Source organism: Eleginops maclovinus, chromosome 2, assembly GCF_036324505.1.
Source record: "Eleginops maclovinus isolate JMC-PN-2008 ecotype Puerto Natales chromosome 2, JC_Emac_rtc_rv5, whole genome shotgun sequence".
Lineage (NCBI taxonomy): Eukaryota > Metazoa > Chordata > Actinopteri > Perciformes > Eleginopidae > Eleginops > Eleginops maclovinus.
In genome coordinates, this window is record NC_086350.1 from 19,100,377 (window position 1) to 19,121,067 (window position 20,691).

A 20,691-nucleotide genomic window follows, 5' to 3' on the forward strand; every position below is an offset into this window, starting at 1 on the left:
AGTTTTGAGATACTTGTACTTTACTTGAGTATTTCAATGATATGCTACTTTGTACTTCTATTCCACTATAATAGAGTTAAATGATGTACTTTTACTCCAGGACATTTATTTAATACCTTCAGTTACTTTTACAGATTTGGATTAATGATGAGGAATATAATCAACCCTTAAATCAGACTTTAGTTAAACCCGAGTAAATTTAAAAGCTACCCTGCAGTAAAGTCATTAAAACTAGCTGCACTTTTACCAGCTTTATAACACTTTAATGATTAATAATTATAATCCAAACATATCATATATATTATTCTGAAATGGGCTAATCTGCAGAATGACTACTTTTACTGTCGCTACTTTAAGTATAATTTGATGCTAATACTTTTATACTTTTACTTGAGGAACATTTTGAATGCAGGACTTTTACTGTAACAGAGTATTCCTACACTCTGGTACTTTTACTTTTACCCAAGTAGAAGATCTAAGTACTTCTTCCACGTCTGATAAACAGTATATAAAATAGATAACTGTACAGTATAATAAATACTGTATAATTGGCCTTACATCTTGTTTGGTGTTAGACGTTTAAAAAAAACAGATATTTGAATCTGTAATAGATTTAAAGGGATATGTACATCTTACAAGAAAAAAAAGGTAATTACACAAATGATACTACTGTTTTTCTGCCCTTTTCCTTTCCCAGGTTGTTAGTGCAAGCCGGCTGGTGGGTGTGGACCATCCCTTGGAGATAGTGTATTTTGTGGAGGGTCCCAGTGGTCAGAGGGTGCCTGCAGATCAAACAGCGGCACTACTGAACAGCCTGGACGTTCAAAGGGCCGCCATCGTCTTGGGATATCGCGTCCAGGGCATTTTGGCACAGCGTGAGTATTTCTTGCGTAGTAGATAAAGGCAGCAGGGCGTGGTAGTGATTAACAAGATGCCCCTTGACATGGACAAAGTAAATTCACGTCTGCAAGCATCTTACTGACACTTTCCTCTATGCTGGTATGGAGTTAAATAGTGTTTGTCTAAAATTGTTTTTGCTCTTTTTTTATTATTTTCAAGGTCTTAAGAGGAGTTTAAACAAAGAGATGCACATGACGGGACATATTTTTCACAAGCTTCTTATAAGTTATAATACATGCTGCTGGCTCCATGTGTTCCTCTGTGTGTTTATACTACCTTTTGAGCTAATTACCTCCCCCTGTAGACGCTGTACCAAAAGCCTTTCTTTCCTCATTAAGAATCTAAACAAGGGATGAAGGGCTAATGAGAGCCCCTCAAGGGAGTCCTGTGCCTGCGCCGACTCTGTTCTTCTCTCCCAGGGGATGAAATGAGTGTTAATTAAAACTAATGAAGGTTAAGATTAATGCAGCACACCATACTGCATGTTTAGCTTATATTGTTTAGCTTAGCATTACCTAGGTCGTTTGTCTACAGGCTTAAAGGCAACAAAAGGTTATGCCTAAAAAAATATTGAACCAATTAAAATGACTCAATACGTTGTATATTTTGGTCTGAACGCTGAACTTAAAACCTCTCCGTCACTTCCTCCCTCTTTCCATCTGTAGCCGTGGAGAAAATGGCGTCCTCCCCCTCCGACGCTGAGAACACCAACACGTGGATCGTCATTGGTGTGGTGATTCCCCTCCTCGTGGTCATCGTCATCATTTCCATCCTCTACTGGAAACTGTGTCGCACAGACAAGCTGGAGTTCCAGCCAGACGCCATGACCTCCATCCAGCAGAGGCAGAAGGTAGAGTCCCATCAGAGTCCGACCTCAGGCCTGACTTCATCCTGTCAATGCCTCGAAACGTTTATTAGATCTACAGGTCGTTCAGGAAATATGAAATCTGACAGTAATTGGCACTGTAGTCATGGATAACATCATCAGGGTTGCACTTTAAACTGCTGATGACTGTATTTAAAGTCTTGCGTAAGGTTATGTTATGCCAACGGACAAAACAGTCTCCCAAACATTACTGTATTAAAAGGAGTTTCAAGGCAGCAGACGAAAAAAAGCCAAGAAGAGGGAACCATTTTGAAATTCCCATGAACTGCTTATTAATGAGGTGTATCTGTCATTGCCATTAATGTGCTGTAGGACTGCGCACAATCTGGACCTCATCATTTCTACTTGTTGATAGGATTACTAAAATATGAATGAGAAGGAGACTTATTAGAGGACATTTGAAGTCATGATGCTCGTGCATGTAATGGGTCTTGGCTGCTCTTTTGTTTTATTTCAAACGTTCTCGATGCTTTCTCACATACTGATTTTGCTCAAAGCACCAACAACCCTGCCCTTCAGTTCCCCTTAGTCCTGATTTATTGTGAGTTTGTGACAACAGAAAACTGAACTTGAGATAGAATTGAAACCATTTGGCTGAGCAGGCGCTGTTTCCTGTCTTAGTATTTCCTCTCTCGTACTTTAAAAAACACGTCTCTTATGCAGTGAAGTTATCTAACACAAGAGAAACTCCTATTCTTTGAGCTCCCTCATACTGAACCAAATGTTTCTATACAATAATCAAATGACGACCTATATCCTTTTTGCTAAGAGTTAACTTTATGAGAAACAGGGTGAAGTTTAGAACAGAATGGAATGCCTTTATTTGTTATTTTTTACAAAATTTCCCAAGCAGACCTTACAGCACTACATTTAACTCTCCACAGATTCATGTAGGCTCAAACACAACACATCACACACACACACACACACACACACACACACACACACACACACACACACACACACACACACACACAGTAATCAAAAGAAATACAGTTTATTTAATAAGTTAAAGAAGTAGCATATGAATTAATAAATACATATTTAAAGGTCCCATAGAATGTAAAACTGTATTTACCTTGGCATAGTTGAATAAGGAGAGTTCGGTACATTGAACTGACATACCGTGAACATCAAACACCATTGTTTCCTCCTTCACGTGCAAATCATGAATATGCATATCACAGCAGTAAAACGGGTGAATTACAACAATCCCTGTGTGTGACGTAACACACGGTAGTCCAGCCCCAACATTTGCATAATCCAGCTGCTGGAAACACTAACGCTAAAACGTACCCCTCCAGTAACGTTGCTCTCCAATCTCCGACCAGCTGACGTTTCTTCAAATTCATCGTTTCCTCCTCGTTAAAGGCTCAAACATGTAAGGTTGGATGCCAATAGCCTGCATGGTTCATCTCTCACAGTTTCACGAACTTCACCTGCTTCTGTGGGCTCTGAGGCAGCCATGGGTTGCTCCTTGTAAACCAGCCAATCAGAGCAGAGCTCGTCATAATTATTTATGAGCCCCAAATAAGGCAATTCAGCTTGTTTCATTCTAGGACCAAATCATAGGGTTATAAATGGGCCTGTAAAACCACATCTGGACGTTTTTTGGATCAACCTAAGTTATATACCTTCTTTGTAGACATCAGAGAACAATTCAAAATACCAGATAGATGCATTCTATGGCACCTTTAGATAAATAATTGTGAAAATTAATAGAAAAACATAATAAAGCCCTTACTTCTGTTTTAAATATATGATTGCATCTATACAGTTAGTGCAGATTCCCTTTTAAAATATGCATAACTGGTTTTGTGAAACAATATTATATTTAATATACTAAAAAAGCAACCCCCGAACATCTAAAAAAGGGTTATTATGTGACACTGAAATACGCTCTGTTGTTTAAATTCTGTTATAATTTATAATTTGAATTCCAAGGAATAGCAATGCTCAAAGTTTTAAAAGCCCAGATTTCATGCAGAGATATTTTTCTATGTAATACAAACGTTTTTTGCAAATTCCTCATGCATGATGCATTTTAAAAGTGATTTTTTTGATGGAAACATTTTTATCAAGGAGGTAAAATGCATAAGTGTGTGACATCTCTGCTGTGATGCACTGACCTCCAACAATACCAGAGGGCCTGTGCTCTGCCTCATGCTGCAGTAACAGGAAACCATCCTGAGTAGCAAACACCTGCATAGCTTTTTCTCAGCTGAAAAACATTTATGGCATATGTTAAGTTATAACCACCCTACTTTTGAGGTTTTTGTGTGTTACTTTGACTTCCTGACTCCTTCCTGGTTCATCGTTCTGTCTGTGTCTGGCTCTCATTTCCCTCCACTTAATGTTGGGCTGAGCTTTGAACTCCTCTCTCTACATTAATGAGATGAATCTAATGTGCAGATCTAACTATCATTTAACACAATCATCTTTCACTGAACACTGCTCCCCTTCCCTCAGTCTACTGCCTCATTCGGAGAATCAAAGACCCCGCTTCACCACACTCTCCCTCCGAATAAAAAGGATATAGAGCTTAGTGAGGAGGAGGAGGAGGAGGAGTGGGAGTATGAGGAGGAAGAAGAGGAGTATGAAGAAGAAGAGGAGGAGGAGGATGATAAAAGAGGGAAGGTACATAGCAGTGTCTGGTGCTTTAGAGATGTAGAAGAGACCTAGTTCATGTGTTTGCTGTCTGAGCAGCAGTAGTTCAAATGTTGTGCAGTTATATAATGAACGCTAGCTTTTAGTTTACAAAGTCTTTAGATATGTTTAAAATATAGACAAGCATCATCACTGGAAATATTTATGCTATCCACCATTGCTTCTGCTTAGACTCCAGTAGCTCTTCCTAGACACAAACTGACTATGAGCAGTAAGGAAGAAAAAGAAGAAGAACAAGAAGAAGAAGAAGAAGAAGAAGAAGAAGAAGAAGAAGAGTGGGAGGAAGAAGAAGATGAAGAAGAGGAAGAGGACAACGAGGGGGAGGAAGAAGAAGAAGAGGAAGATGATGAAAAAAAGCTGCAATTTAAAACGAAACCAGCTGATCAAAGAAGACAAGACAGCAAAGCAGTGCTCATGAAAACAGCCGAGACAAAGAATAAAGAGGACAAAGGGAAAGTGTTAACTCAAGGGAGGAGAGCCGAGGACGAGGTATATTGTTCAGCAGCGATAGATGCTAGTGCTTGTGTGTGTTGATAGACAATAGCATCCTGCTCTACCCGGTTATGATGTCGAGAGACAGAATATCCAGTTTTACCCTGTGGGTTCAGAACTGGTGTGTTTATAGAATGTAGATCCTGACAGATCACTGTGTTGTGGAGTAGTAATACTAGACATAATATTGCATCTATATACTGTTTGTTTGTTCCATAATTTACCATGAGACCCGACCAAGCTGAGTACTGATTAGTGAATGTGTGTTTTGCTGTTATTCTGCCAGAGTGGTAATTATAATTTGAAGAGGCCCTTTTGTCTTGTTGGGTGTTCCCTCTCATGTAGGTTCAAGGGTTTGTATTGTCATATCATATGCACAGCAGCTACAGTGTAGTTATGGTAATGAAAATCTTACGTCTTAGGTCCCTCCAACAATGCAACGTAATTTATAAACAGGACATACGACAAAATAGTAGTGTGTTATAAAGGAGCTTGAAACGACTCGATTGGACTACTTTGTTTACATTCATAACATAGTGAAATCACTGGATAGTGCTCTAACAGGTTGTACGTGATAGGCTTAGGGGCATTTCTCAGCGTTTAACTAATCACAACAGAGCCGGCAAGGAAACCAATCAGAGCAGACTGGGCTCTGGTTTCAGGCAGAGGGTGAAAAGGCAGTATGAGAGAAATAAAGACCTTTGTGAAAATACAAGAATGTAAACATGTGACAGTAGAAACTGAAAATTAGCATAACAGCTTCTCTCTAACAGCTCCTCCTGCAGTGTTTCCAGTGCTTTACTTGAGATTGGCCTTGTTTATATGCCCTAGAGAGCACAAACATATACACATTCACACACTCTCTGTCTCTCTGCCAGGATTAGCAGTTTCATAATGGCAGGCATCAACCCTAGATTAGCAGTTCTATACCAACAAGTCTCTACTAAGCCAGACATTTTGCATCGATAAACTCAGCGAGTTTTAGTCTAACTAAGAGCATTAACGGGAACACTTCACGTCACTCTTCTCTTCTCCTGTATCCACATCTCAGTGTCACAAACTGCAAGCAGACATACCGGGATCTGACATCCTCTGTTTACTCTGTGGCTGTTGGAGAGTCCCGAGAGCTTTCCACTCTGATAGTCTCACTGATTCCATCGTCAGCCTTAATCCCCCCACCACCACCTCCATGGAGAGGAAGCAGCTCAGTGTTTCTCATTCCCTGTTTCTCAGTTGGTTTTTTTCACTATCATTAGTGTCTTGTCCTTTCTGAGTAATCAAGTCTAATTGTGTACTCAAAACTTCATCTGAACCTGTATTTGCTTCATATTTGCTACAATATTGGCTTATTTGTAAATTAATATACACTAAAATACAGAGACTTCAGTTTTTGAATTCTGCCACAAGACGATGGACACAACGTTACTGAATATGTTCCTGTCTACTAGTAAATCTAAGTATTTGACACACCCTTTCTGACGTCTGTAGCTTCTGTCTGTACGGCTTCCACCCTTTATATTTCCATTCCCTAATATTTCCTCTCCCTCTCTCTCTCCTCAGCTGCAGGCTCCCAGTGTGAAAGGCTTCGACTTTGCTAAGCTGCACCTCGGCCAACAGAGTAAAGATGATGTCATGGTGATCCAGGAGGCGGTCCAGCCAGGGCCTGGCCCCGGACCCCTCCCCTTATCCCTTAAAGATGGCCTCAGTCTGTCTGAAAATGGGGAGATCCCCACACCTTTATCCAAAGCCTCCACCAAGGCGTCACGCAGCAGCAGAAGGCGAGATAGGTCAGTAGTTTCGAGGGACTCAAAAATGTTCAGAGTGGGTCAAAATAAATATGTTGAAATGAGAACATTAGATAACAAAACAAGGGCCAAAAATAGTCCATAAATCGGCATAACCTGCCTTTTATTGTGTGCTGCTTTTCTCTTGTTTTAATCATAGAAATGTGTTTTGGGTTTAACTCTCCACCCTATAAATATATTTATTTTGACATTTAACAGCTTATTTTCTTACCCCATCACTCTGGTTTTCTACCTTCCTCAGTCGGGACAGTCAGTCAAGCAGACAAAAAGCTTTTGACAGATCCTCGGATCAATTATTAAAGCACCAGACATTGAGGGACCTTCATTTATTCCTGCAGACTGTCTCTATCCTTTTCGATATATTTAATAAAGATACGTTTTTTTGTGTTGTCTGTATTTTTTTCCGGCTTATTTTTAAATATTTTCAACTGATTTACACATAGATACCGCGATTTTACGTTTTTTAAATTTAAGTTATAACACGGATTGCATCGCTTACACTATATGACACCAACTGAGTAGCACGGAAGGAATTGTTTAATGAAATTTACTAAATTAAGTTGCTATTATAGTCCATGAGAGCAGTGTGTTTTATAGTGGAATTTAATAATGGTTGCTCCTCTTCTCTTGATAGCCAACCGGGAGGAATTTAATAATTCTGTCAGTGAAAATACTCTCTAGCATGCGGCACTACAAACTTAAAACCAGATTAGCATTTCCTACGAGTCTCTTCTTCCTGTATCTTTCTGAAAGAGCACTATTTCCAATTACGCATGTGTATTTCAGCATGTTAGTGTGTTCCCGGGCTTGTATTATTCATGTTTCTATGTGTGTTTGTAGGATCTCGCCGTCTGACGGGGATTCGGTGGTAAGTGACCATTCTAGCGAGCGTGAATCACCAGAGGAGAACCTGAGAGCCCACGCCACGCCCAGCGACAGCAAGCAGACGCGTAAGGTCCCCATCAATGTTTTAAATGGCAAGTAGTAGCCGTAGCAACTCTCACATCACTCCTTCAAACACAGAGAGCACACACAAGGGGGAAGGGATGGGACTGGTGCAGACAAAACGAGAACAACTCAAGCTGGCCTGATTTGATTGACATGCGGGGCAAATAGAGGGCAGGGGAGACTCTCTAAAGAGATGAAGAAAAAAAAAACACAGAGGAACACTGAGGAGAAAGTGCAGAGACAAGCCAAGCAATGACATCAAAATTACAGAGGGGAACAGTGGGGGTAAGAGAAACACTTGGTGGGAACTCTATTTGGTGGTCAAAAGAAGTCCAAAGGGAGGCGGGAGAAAGGGATAGGCGGGGATAAAAACCAGCTGAAGTTACTGCTTGTGACAGCTTGTTGATAGATTCAAGCCCGCGATGCCAGGCAGGGACTACGTGCTGGAGCCGCAGGCAGTCAGGCACACAGACTGCAGCCTGACTCACACACAGAGGAATGGTCTCTGTTTTGTTATTGATAAATCTCCGCCCGGCGCTGTAAACGGTCTGCCACAGTGTTTATAAGGAGACTGCGCGTGAGACACACTCAGTGTTATGTAATGTCTCTTCCTGTCAGAGGATCCTTGTGTCTTCTGATCATCCGAAGCAGCTCTTTCCCTTCCTTTCTGATTAATGAACTTCACAAGACCAGAAGCTTTTATTAGCCACAGAAATTCATCCTCTTGGATGACTCATTTGCCCATCCCTCTTTAAACGATCTCCTCTTTATTCTCTTCATGTCTAAAAGCTGAAACTCATGGTGGGCAGACCTCAATTCATAAGGCTTCTTTTTATTGCTATTGCTACAAACCACTTCTATCTCAGCTGCTTTTATTTGATCTCCTTCTCCTCAATAAAACTCTTTTTTTCCCCTCTCTGTTGCGGTTTGCAGGCAAGAATAGAATTGGTAAGAGTTTGTCCTCTCTGTCCGTGTCTCTGTAGACCTCAGGCTTGACCTCCAGCAGCTGTGTCTGTGCTGTGTGTTTGTTTCTGTGCTAGATCCGTGCCCTTACCATCCATCACTGTCTGCTCAGCTGTCAGTCACAGTGTAGAGCTCCACTTCACAAACAAAGGCAAAGTCCTTGTTTGGAATGAGTTGTAGCTTTCCGAAATACAGATCAGTCTTCATTTCATTTCAACACCAGAAACATTTAACTCCACACTCCAATATATTCATTTCAATTAGATTCAAAGGTTTCATTCCAATCCTCTCGCAGTAGTTGTCTGTGGTTAGTCCCCTGGCTGAGGGCCACATTCGGACTGAACGTGTTTCCAGAGTTTTGACCTTTTACTTTCTTGCTTCCTTCCTCAGGTCCTCCTCCTATGAATGGCACAAATGAGCAGCTGTCCTCGGCCGCCATCTTCGAACATGTTGATCGGATGTCTCGCGCCGCAGATGCAAGCAGGAGACTCCCCAACAAAATCCAGCTCATCGCCATGCAGCCCATGCCCGTCCCCCCGCTGCACAGCCCCCCCATCAATGGCAAACTGTCCGACCCGAACCAAATCAACAAGGAGGTTTGCGCATCCTTTTTGGCATAAAATTATCTTGATGAAAAAATCCCAAAGTACAAACATTAACATTACTATCGATGGTGCTGGAGACACAAACAAATCAGTGCAACCATATTGGGGAAACAATACAAAAATCAATTAACCCCTGAAAAGTATGCACCACTATCATGTGCTCCTTCCTTTTTATTACATAGGCCTACAAATGCATAAGATACGTACAGATGCTGTAAATTTAGCGTGTAGGCTCAGCCAGAAGCACATTATTTAAATACAAGGAAAAGCAATAATTGCAACAAAACAAAATAAAACATTGCGTGCTGGCTTAGCTAAAAAAAAAATGTTTTAAAAAATCTTAATAAGAAATGTTTCCACACAAATCATAATGTTTTGCTAATTATTTGGCGGCCCATTTGCAATGCCTCCCCACAGGTTGGGAACCGCTTCTTTAGAGTATATAATTCCCTAATTTACTGGTTAAAATGGACTTAATATTATTCATCCTCTGATGCTGCTGTAGTTCTTGAGATTCTGTGTAATGTATGCATGAACAATTGTATAACTGCTTGTTAAAGTCGTAACTCATCCACTATCAGTCTTCTTTTTAAGAATTCAGTCTAAAGAGGTAACTGTGTCCTCAGATCCAGGTGGCACTGAGGCACAAGTCCGAGATTGAGCACCATCGTAACAAGATCCGTCTGCGTGCCAAGAGGAAGGGCCACTACGACTTCCCTACCATGGATGAATCCACCAATGGCCTCGGAGATGCGAAGGACCAGGATCGCATCTATCAGAAAGCACAGACACAGATCGATAAGATCCTGGACCCGGATGCCCATATGCCTTCAATCTTCATGGAGTCAAAGAAAAGGTTTGGGTCATTAATTTGCTTCTATGGTTTCACATCTGGCCTGGCTTTCATTAAATGGAATACATATTTTATAAATTTGTCCATTTATTTGTCAGTGGTCGAGGGAGGCGCTCGCCCAAACAGAGGATGAAGGACCAGCTGATCGGCGGCATGATGGAGGCGGACAAAGACCACCTCATCTCTGAAGACAACGATGCTGTTTACAGGAAGTGTCCTGGAGTCAACAATGTGGCCTACGTAGTGAGTAGAACAGGAGGACATCAGATAATAGAGATAAAATAAATTGTAATGGGAAATAAGTTGGACTAAAATGACACAGCTGGTGGTTTTGGCTATTCTAGATTGACTGCAATATTCCAGTATAGCCTGAGGAGCAAGAAAGGAGAATTGAAGGACTAAATTAAAAACTAGCTGAAAAATGTTTTGAATTATCGTAAAATAAAAATATGAAGGATAAAAATGACTTAAATGTGACGTTAGAATTCTGTCTAAAAATGTATTACTTAGACAAAATACAAAATAGCTGCCAAAATTGACACTGGAATCATGGTATGTGTACAATCCACCCTATACCCTCTAACTCTCCGTCAATGTGTTTATTGAAGTCGGACCCTGACCAAGGCGCAGGCTCCCCTCACAGCAGCCCCTCCCCCACCGATGACGTCTTCCTCGGCCCTGCCTGCTCTCCGCTCGGCCATGCCCCTCCCCCGCCCCCCTACATGCCTCCACAGCCCTCCATCGAGGAGGCGCGGCAGCAGATGCACTCCCTGCTGGACGACGCCTTTGCCCTGGTGTCGCCCACCTCTCAGGGCAGCACTGCAGGCATCACTCTCCCCGGAGTCAACAGCAACCCACCCCTCTCCAGCCCTCCAGGCAGGGGCCCTAGACCATGGGGTCCGTCATACCAAGCTCTTGGCCCCTTCCCTGGTGTAAGTTGGCCTTCCTGAGTCTTACATCTACAGGATACTACTATTAACCATCGAGTCAGCATCAAATTATTCCTGTAGCACTGAACCAGATGATGTGTAAGCACTAAAGACTTAGCTTCTTTTAGCTAAATCAAGTATTTATGAACAGTTTTGTCACTTCTAGGAACAGACTTGGAGAAATAACCTCCCTGTTTAAACTTCTTATATAAAAATAGTAATAAGAGACACATTAAAAATCCTCTGTATTCACTCTCCTTCCTTTCCCAAGGTTTGCCCAGCTCAGCATGAAGCCTATAGCTTCAACTTTAATCGTGTCCTCTTAGCAAACTAATCAGTTAAGTATTCCTCCCATCTGTCACCGCCATGAAGCTGCGACCTTACAACCCCCGTCAGCTTTCTACAACTCCTAAGTCTCTTCAGGAATATACCATGCATACGCTCGCTCTGCATTAGCCCCCGCCGCTGTAGGCTGATTTCAAAGAGCGTACAGTCGCATAAAGCACCCTGAAGGCTGCTGGAATAATACGCTCAGTGTTTTTACTTGTTTTTGTACTTTAACTGTCGTAATTATTGAAGATAGCAGATCAGCTCAACACAAAGACGGGTTCATGCAGCGCTGCGGTTTGTTAGCACACTAAGCCTGGAGTCCATAATGCTGAACGAGAGCCACACACCGTTAATAGTGTTTAATGTTACGGGTGGAGCTGCCGAGACACAGCGTAGAACATCTATAGCATTTCCCCTGCTTTGAAATGTAAGCTAAGGAGTAGCTTTAAACTGAGCTTAAATTAAAATAGGATGTCAGTGCACTCAGGCATTAAATACTGAAGGTAAAAAGTTATTAGGTTCCATTTAAAGATGGTAGAGTATTATATTAGCGTTACATAAGGGTTTATGTCCACTACATCACTGAAATTAGAGCAGAAATACGTTTGCAAAAACAGAAGTTGTCGAATGTAATGAGGTACATTTATTTAATACAATTGTGAGGTACATCTACTTTTCATTTTATGCTAATTTATACTTCTAATCTGAATTTGGAAAGCCAATATTGTACTTTTAACTCATTCACTTATCTGACAGCTCTAGTTCCTTTACAGATTCAGATCACAAGCTAATACAAAATATAAATACACCGATGAAGTACAGTAAACACTGGCCTATCATTAAAGATAACATAACGCAGTATTATATAAAGTCATTAAAAATAGCTGTGATAGAGACATTAACGCACCAATAGTCATAGTCTTGTTATTTAATAAATATTACTTTTAGTATTTTATGTATATTTTGATGTCAATACTTTTGTACTTTTACTTCACTTACTTTACGAATAGAGGACTTTTACCTATAACAGAGTGCTATTTTTAATCAAGTTTAAAGTCTTAGTACTTCTCCCACCACTGAAAAAGAAGTGAAGTGTTTAATGAAGTTTAATGGTTATATAGCAAAACATTTTCCTAAACAGCAATACCTTATCAATCACTATGGTTGTTAAGCGCCTCATTTGAATTATTAAAATCTACTGTAATGCATTTTACAGCTTCAGACATACTGTACATTAATCACTGCTCTGCCTCTTATAGTCCACCGGTGTTCATCCCCAGGTGACAGATATAGTGAGAGACTTAACAGTGAGCAGTGGAGCCGTAAAAAGCCATTTGCTGGTTCTGCTTTTGCAGGTTCACTGCTTTAATATGCTATAAAAGGTCAGCTGAAGAAAAAAAGAAGGATTTGCAACAAAAGCATGCTTAGTAACGACAATGTTTACTACAGTGTGTGGAAAGAGTCACCGCTGTCCAAATAAACTGTAAGAAGTCACAGCACTGCTCTGCATTTATAAGATGAGACGACAAGCTCTCTATGCAGTAACTGCAATATTGGATCAGCTTTATCTGGATACAGAATGCATCCTTTGCTATTTTATGAGTTGATTGTATTTGAGCGCCACAAATGCATCACATTTTTCAGTTTTTGCCATTACTATTGTTCCTCCCTTTCTCCTAAGCACTGTGTTTCCTCCCTTGTTTTTCCCAGAGGTTCACTGATCTGTCCCCTCCTCCCGTCCAAGGCCTGATATCCAGGTTAGTAGAGTGGTGGATGGAAATTGAGTATTCATGTATATATTAATAAATAATATGCTTATTTGACGTTAAGTTCCTCTTACAGCAGAGGGATTCCTTATTGATCAGAACAGACTGATTTGAAGCACTTTAGCAGTGGCAATGTTTCCCTCTCAGCAGAACCGACTGAGTTGGGCCTCATGAATAGTGAAAGAGGAGTCATCTTTACTTTATAGGATTAATGGATCAGGAACAAGCAGTGGTCTCTGAACTGACTCTTAAAGGGCCGAGGCCCCATGTGGTCAAACAAATTATCACCACCGGAAATGTGAGCACAGTGGAGCTGAAGGGTCGTCAGCTGTCATCCGCTGGTGGTTATAAATTGTGGAACAGTTAAGACTCTATCAGAGTCAAAGTTCAGTTTATTGCCAGTTAGGTATTTAAATACAGGGATTCTGCTTTGTATATACTTACATAAACACGTAAAGGGGAAATAAGTCAAAAGCAAATATAGAAATGTTTGTCAAAAATTATTGTGAAATCAGAAAAAATGTGTAGAAGAAATGTGAATATGCAGTACAAACTATAACATAACTATATCAAACACCTGCATTTCCCTATATGGATTAATAAAGGTTTATCTTATCTTATATAACATATTACTGTCAAATATTTACAATACATTTGAACTAAAAGTGGAAGAGCTTTGCAGGTTTAAAGTTTTCTAAGGAGATAGATGAGCTAAGTGCAATGTTAAGTGATATTTTGTAATAGATACGCTCAAAAACTTGTTATCATGATGAGTGTCGAGCCTGTTAGCATGGTCACAGATATGCATTGTTAACTATCAGATAGGCCTGTCCTCTCTCTTTGGGACACATTTTTTGTGCAATAACAACTTGTGTAAGAAGGCTTACAAATAACTGTTCCTTCCTCTGGACAGGCTTTATTCATTAGGCAGTATGTGCTCACATGTTGAGCATTGTTTTTGATTGGTTATCAAATAAATACATTTCTCAGAGTCTGACATGACATGGCTGGTTCCATGTTGTCGGACAAAAAACATCTTTTAGGCCTGGAAATGTGATAATATTTCCCTTCTCAAATAAGAAAATGCACTGACATTACCGTACGTAACGCAAAGCTTGTTTACCGGCGATGATATATGCTGTAAAATTTGAAATGATTGAAGTCAAACACTTCACAAGGAAGCATTGAGCTTTATCGCGCAGTTTAAAACATGTGCTGCAAATATTCATTATCTATAATAGATTGCATTATTTTAAAGATTACTGAAATATTTACTGCAAACAGTAAACAACAGACATGTAACTGAAGTGAAGTTTCCGCATTGCCTTTACTTTTGTTGAGTTAGACACAGCCATTCCTTATCGTGAAGTATGATGTATGAAATGTGTATCATGACTGCAGCTGAGCAGGATTCCAATAAATCTGTCACAACATATTTTTCATTAAATCAGAAAAATACGTTCCTTGTGTTTCAGGCAGGGCCTTGGCTCCAGCTACCTGCCACCAGGAGAGACAGCAGGGCAGGGTGAGCCACTCCCGCCCAACAGCCTGTACTCCAGCAGGGGCCTCTACACCGACGAGCTGCCCTCATCTGCCAGACCCCGACCAGTGGGGGGAACCACAGGTACAGGTGGAAACAGACGCATACAAACTGCTTTAAACCTATTTGCATGCCTGCAAAAACAACTGTAATCAGATGTAAACAAAGCCCCAGGTGTACATCTGCCTCATCCTCAAAGAAGGAATCACCGCTTTAATGCTGAGAAATGTATAAAGTGTTTTATTTCATCACTTCTGGATGTGGGCCAAGCATACCTCCAGCCCATAAACCTGTCAAACAGCCTTGTCTCTGTCTTAAATTATTAAAGGAGCAGGCGTGATGCTGCTGCCATCATGTGACTTGCACGAATAGAAATGGATTCTGGCGTTGAGCATAGAGAGTGCAGCAGAGTGCTCTCAGACTGTAGTGATTGAATCAAAGTAAATGAAAGGGGCTGCTGAGGATGGGGTGTCGGGTTCTGCTGCTCTGACATTGTGTGTGTCTGTGTGTAGGAGCCCAGCTCCATCATCTCACACAGGTGGGATTGTCCAGTCGGATGAACGGTTACCCAGCGGGGGTCAGACCCACTCCCGGGCAGAATGGAGGCCTCGCCTGGAACCACTACCATGGCGACAATTTCTCCAGGGCAGAGCCTGAGAAAGATTCAGTGAGTACATCACAGATTTACTTCTGTTAATACCAAAGTCTTGTCTTCCATCCATATCATACTGAAATAAAATGTATGTTTCATGTCAACAAGTCTCAGAAAAAGCTGAAAAATCAACAATGAACTGTTCCTAAGAACTATTGTTGTCTATGTACACAATGTCTGTGTGTGGCTTATTCCTCTGAGCCGTAAACATCATGTTTGTTTAGAGATATTACAAACACAGCGAGCCACACTGTTTCACTGTGGGACACGTTTTAAAATAACATGAATATAGCTAGTGAAGTCTATTTGGAGTCAATCCCACATGCATTGCTAATACATCACAAAATGTGTATCACTCCATTAAAGAAAGTAGTCCCGAACAAATCCTCAATTTCATCAGTTTCAAGCAGTGTTTTCTCTAAACTGTAAAGCCCATTAGTTTAAGCAAATAATGAAGCGTTTATGAACATTTTAATAAACATTTTTGACCATATAAAAAAAAAAAAAAGAAGTGGAACAAAGTTTGAAGTTTCTGTTTTTTTAAAGTCTACTCTTCTAGTTCTCTCTTCTTTAACACGCTCTAGTTCTGTCTTTTGATATCTTCTTCTTCTTCTTCTTCTTCTTCTTCTTCTTCTTCTTCTTCTTCTTCTTCTTCTTCTTCTTCTTCTTCTTCTTCTTACATTTCCCTTCCTCTTCCTTCCTCTCTTTTTCTTCTCTCCATCCTTCCTTCTCACCTTCAGTTCCTGGACTGTCCTGACTACACGTCCTGCTCTATCTTCCAGACGCCCAGAAGTGTTATCAGGGAGCCTTCGGCGCCCCCGGTCCACCTAGACACCTCTGGGATGGGCTACCTGTCAGCGTCGCCGCCCCTGGATACATCTCCTCCTAACCACTCCTCCGCCTCCCTGATCAAGGCCATCAGGGAGGAGCTGCTGCGTCTCTCGCAGAAGCAGGCAGCCGTACCCAGCTACCACAGCTGAAGCCTCCAGTCTGTAGCTCACCCAGTCACGCCACTGACCCCCCCCCCTCCCTCCTCACCCGCCTGCTCCGCCTAATCTGACAATACTTCCCATGGAAGTTCCTGAGGGTGTACAGCAGAGAGATACTCCTGCTAAACTGAAGTAGGGATTTCTCACTGAATGACAGGATTGTTGTTGCAGCTCCTAAAGAAATAAGACTTCAGTCAAATCACAGACAGTGTTAGGAAGAGAACAATATGCTGGCGTCAAATGAAATGACGTGTGTTTCCTGCTCTTCGTTGTGGATCAGGGATCATGGCGAGTCCTGGCCACCATGAATCCACATCCTGGACTTTTTCTGACGTATTCTGTGTCACCGTTTCCTTCTCATGCTGCCTTCACTATACAGGACAACCCTTAAGACAGTTCCTCACCTCTTTCCTTTATACCCCTTTTCTATCATCGAGTATTCTGACGACTCCTGACTATGTGACAGTATGTTGGATAGTTCATGTTATAATAATCACGCATAACAATTACAGTGTGGAACAATTGTAATATAGTTAAAAGTGAATGCAATATCTGCAGGAAGTGAGTGTTAAACAAGCTTATTGGATGGATTTTAAGCAGATTATTGTCTGTGAAAATTGCCTCGGAGATAAGTTTTCCTGCTGGATTTAGGAACCTTTAATACAATCCACTGTATTATGTTTTTTTTTAATCATGCATACTCGGTTAGTCTCCCTTTTTCTGACAAATTCAGTATTTTCTTAGTCCTTGGTTGTTTTAACCGTGTAGTTTATTAATTAATTACGAGGCTGTTTAGCAGAGGAAGAGGAAAGGCACAATTTGAGTTATTTGTGTCACAGAAATGAATGAATCACTGAGCTACAGGCCAACTGTAGTTATATTCAACATCGCTTTGTTCAGCTTTGGTGACCCATAGTGGCAAACCCATGCCCGAAGACACAGTGTCATTTGAAGGATTTTTTTATTACATTTCTTAACCTACCATACAGGTATTTTGTTGTTTACCAAATGGAGGTCTTTAACCTCTTTATCACCATCGTGTACTACTTCCTGTTTTCTGCCACAATGAGCCGTTCTATGCCTTGACACTGTGATATAGTTCAATCTACTGTATGACCTACAGTAGGGTCAAAGATCACAGCCGGTTCAGACAGTACGGGCGCTGATAGAGACTAATTAACACTATGTCATTTTTTACATACGTACTACAGTAGCACGATAGCGGTAGAGCTAGTCTGAGTTGGTATTTTTAACTTACAGTACATAGCTAGTTTGTTGTGAACAGCTCTCAATCATGTTGCTTGCTTTTATTTATACTTAACAGCTGCACAAACATGGGAAGAAATGGCCTTGAGCTACAGGCACACGTTACACATCATGAATAAAGACTTTCAGTATACTGACTGTTAGGGTGTAATAATGTTTTTGGTTGTAGTTCGATGCACTGTATGCAGACTACTTGGTACAGCTCAGGTCGTTCAAAATGAGATTTGCTTGCGGACAAATCAGCGACGAGACAGTTTGAAGAGTCACGTGGGAGAACTGTTAATGAGGGACAAGTGTTGTGTTTCAACATGAACCTGTAGTCACTATTTAATGAACCACATCTCTGTTTCATGCAGTATTTGCTTTGCCTTTTTGTTTTGGAAGCAGACAAGAAAGTGTACTGTATTTGTTGTCATGTATTGTTTACTTCAACCAGTCCTGTTTATGTGCTTTTCAAATGTATCTTTGTTTTGTTTTTTACCTTGCCTCATGTCATTTTGCTCTACTCAAATGTCTCTTAGTCATCATACTGGTTGGAAATAATTATCTTTTCTTTTTTTTACCGAACCCTCCCCTGACATTTTGTGATGTTTAGGGCCTGAAGTGATATTTTATTTAAATAAAATGATGGAAAATGATGGATTTTAAAAGCAACTTTAGCTATTTTTGCTTAGAAGTGTTTTGTGGTTGAATACAATTCTTCTGGCGTGACTTGAAATAACCTACAACTGGTTCTTCCAAATGTATTTTTTGTTTGAAAGGTGATGTGCTTTTTGGACATCAAGTACATCATGCATTTTCCCACATACTTTGCCAAGGTCTTGTTGTTATTATTTTAAAACATGAAGGCTTTTGATCCAGATACATATGATCCAGGTAATGCTTTATTTGCATGAATGGAGTTTCCTCTGGGAGATAGACTGTTTTTCATTTCACCTGCTATGTTTTTTTTACACCAACCTCACACTGTATGCCTCCACCTTCTCGTTCGGTACTGTAACAACAGCTCATTCATATGTTCATCTTCAGTTCTCTTTTTATAATTATTATTTTTGTGGGTGTTGTTGTTTTCCATCTATTTCTGCATTGTATATATTGTGAGTGGTATCTGTTGGCTGGCCCAACTTCATGTCTGATTGATGTTGCATGTTTAATTATTGTATTGTTTTGGTTTGATTTGCCGCATGCTGTTCCAACATTTATTGAAATACAAAAGAAACTTGTCACCTGACATGTCCTCTGATTTTAAGTTCATAACCACAAGTCGATTTGATGTTGATTTCTATTTTTTATTAATTTGTTCTTACAAATTATCACCATTACATTAGTAGACCTACCAGTGGCTCCAGAATATTTTATAATTAAAATATGGATTTGATTCCTTATAGTTAAAAGACATCATGCAAACACATCATTACATGTCCTTCATTCTGTATCAAAGCACTTTTACAGATGTTGTACTTACCACCAACACCCAGCAGGTGTCAGTACAACACAACACAAGCAAATGCACTTTCATCACAACAAAGCCTGCTCCTTCGAAAGCAGATGATGTAATGTTCCCGTCTCCCGAGCATCTCTGTAAGTATCTGAAAATATATTATTATATGAACTCTTTCTCACTATTACAGGAACTGTGATCATTTCACACAATTATGTTTAAAGTAGTATTTGGGGTGAATGATGCATCTGGGTATAATGGTGTGTTTTTTTTTTAGGAGAAATAGTCAGAAAATGCAAAAATAGGAACAGTTGGATCGCAGTAACATTGATAATAAATGTAAATAAGCATGTTCACTAGTAAAATGTGCACTGTTACTCAGAGGTGAAACGTAACTTAATTACTGTACTTAAGTACAATGTTATGCTACTTTGTACTTCTACTCCACTACAATTCAGAGGTAAATCGTGTACTTTTACTCCACTACATTAATTAAATACCTTTAGTTACTTCACAGATTTGGATTAATGATGTGAAATATAATCAACCCATAAATCAGACTCCAGTTCCACTTGGAGTAAATTCAGTAGCTACCCTACAGTATACAAAGTCATTCAAACTAGCTGCACATTCACCAGCTTTCATAACACTTTAATGATCAATAATTATAAAACATACCATATATATTATTCTGAAATGGACCAATGTGCAAAATGAGTACTTTTACTTTTGTTACTTAAAGTATAATTTGATGCTAATATTTTTACCTTAGTAACATTTTGAATGCAGGACTTTTACTGTTACAGAGTTATTCCTACACTCTGGTACTTCTGCTTTTACTCAAGTACAAGATCTGAGTACTTTTCCCACCTGCTGTTATTGAACAAAAGGCAGCACTTCCTGCAAACTAAGACACTTTGTTGTCAATCAATGTGATTAGAAGTCCTGTTGTGAGTTTATGCTTCCCCTACTGCTGAAGGACTACTTCCTGTTTCTCTATATTGAGTACTATCTCATCCCATCAGACACTTCTCAGCTCTAATCCCATCACAGGATCCAAAGCCACTGAATGAAGCAGCTAAATGGTCAGCAAAGCTCCTACACTCACTCGGCAGGGGGTGGCCTGCACAACAAACAGCAATGACAGCGCACTGCTTTTCACTTCCTGATTGTGTTTATATTGCTTTAAGTCAGAGAGCTTAATCTGGTGTGTGTTTAAACGGCGAGAATGGTCAGTCTTAAACTAGTTAACTCTGTTTTTTTGTGAGAATCTTTGGGTGCTAAAGATGCAATTTACCTTGTTTTGACATGTTCTACTCTATGGCAGATGAGTCTAATTCCATAATGAGCATCTTTGATACCAGGCTTTATCATTCATAATAGAGATTCTGCTACTTTAATCAACATATCATTGATTTATCACGCTCTGCATATCATAAATGTTTCTTAAATTTGACGGTATGTTTCTGTGCTTCTAAATGCATTCCTGCTGTAAGCTCAGTCTCTTTTCCTCATTCTGTCTTTTCCTTGTCTCCTGCAGGGCTTAAGAGTGTGCCATCCTGCCTGTCTTCCTGCCCCTGGCCCTCCTTGTGGGGTCTAACATCCCCTCCCACACACACACACACACACACACACACACATACACACACACACAGTAAC

The 20,691-nt window shown here is 40.3% G+C and overlaps 1 protein-coding gene across 2 annotated transcripts in view; it reads left to right on the forward strand.

Annotated features, from left to right (window-relative positions):
• Positions 1 to 18,822, forward strand: part of si:ch211-1e14.1 (UPF0606 protein KIAA1549) — a 42,750-nt gene extending 23,928 nt beyond the window's left edge. The window contains exons 10-23 of one of the 2 annotated variants that reach the window (XM_063877346.1): positions 698 to 875; positions 1,566 to 1,750; positions 4,256 to 4,423; positions 4,625 to 4,942; positions 6,506 to 6,732; positions 7,591 to 7,727; positions 9,052 to 9,257; positions 9,893 to 10,122; positions 10,218 to 10,362; positions 10,728 to 11,051; positions 13,089 to 13,135; positions 14,620 to 14,768; positions 15,197 to 15,351; positions 16,119 to 18,822. In XM_063877346.1, coding sequence (XP_063733416.1) covers positions 698 to 875; positions 1,566 to 1,750; positions 4,256 to 4,423; positions 4,625 to 4,942; positions 6,506 to 6,732; positions 7,591 to 7,727; positions 9,052 to 9,257; positions 9,893 to 10,122; positions 10,218 to 10,362; positions 10,728 to 11,051; positions 13,089 to 13,135; positions 14,620 to 14,768; positions 15,197 to 15,351; positions 16,119 to 16,316 — 2,667 coding nt within the window. In that variant the 3' untranslated portion in view covers positions 16,317 to 18,822. The remainder of the gene's footprint in view (positions 1 to 697; positions 876 to 1,565; positions 1,751 to 4,255; positions 4,424 to 4,624; positions 4,943 to 6,505; positions 6,733 to 7,590; positions 7,728 to 9,051; positions 9,258 to 9,892; positions 10,123 to 10,217; positions 10,363 to 10,727; positions 11,052 to 13,088; positions 13,136 to 14,619; positions 14,769 to 15,196; positions 15,352 to 16,118) is intronic. The other variant, XM_063877345.1, reaches the window with a different exon arrangement.
• Positions 18,823 to 20,691: the final 1,869 nt, after the last annotated feature.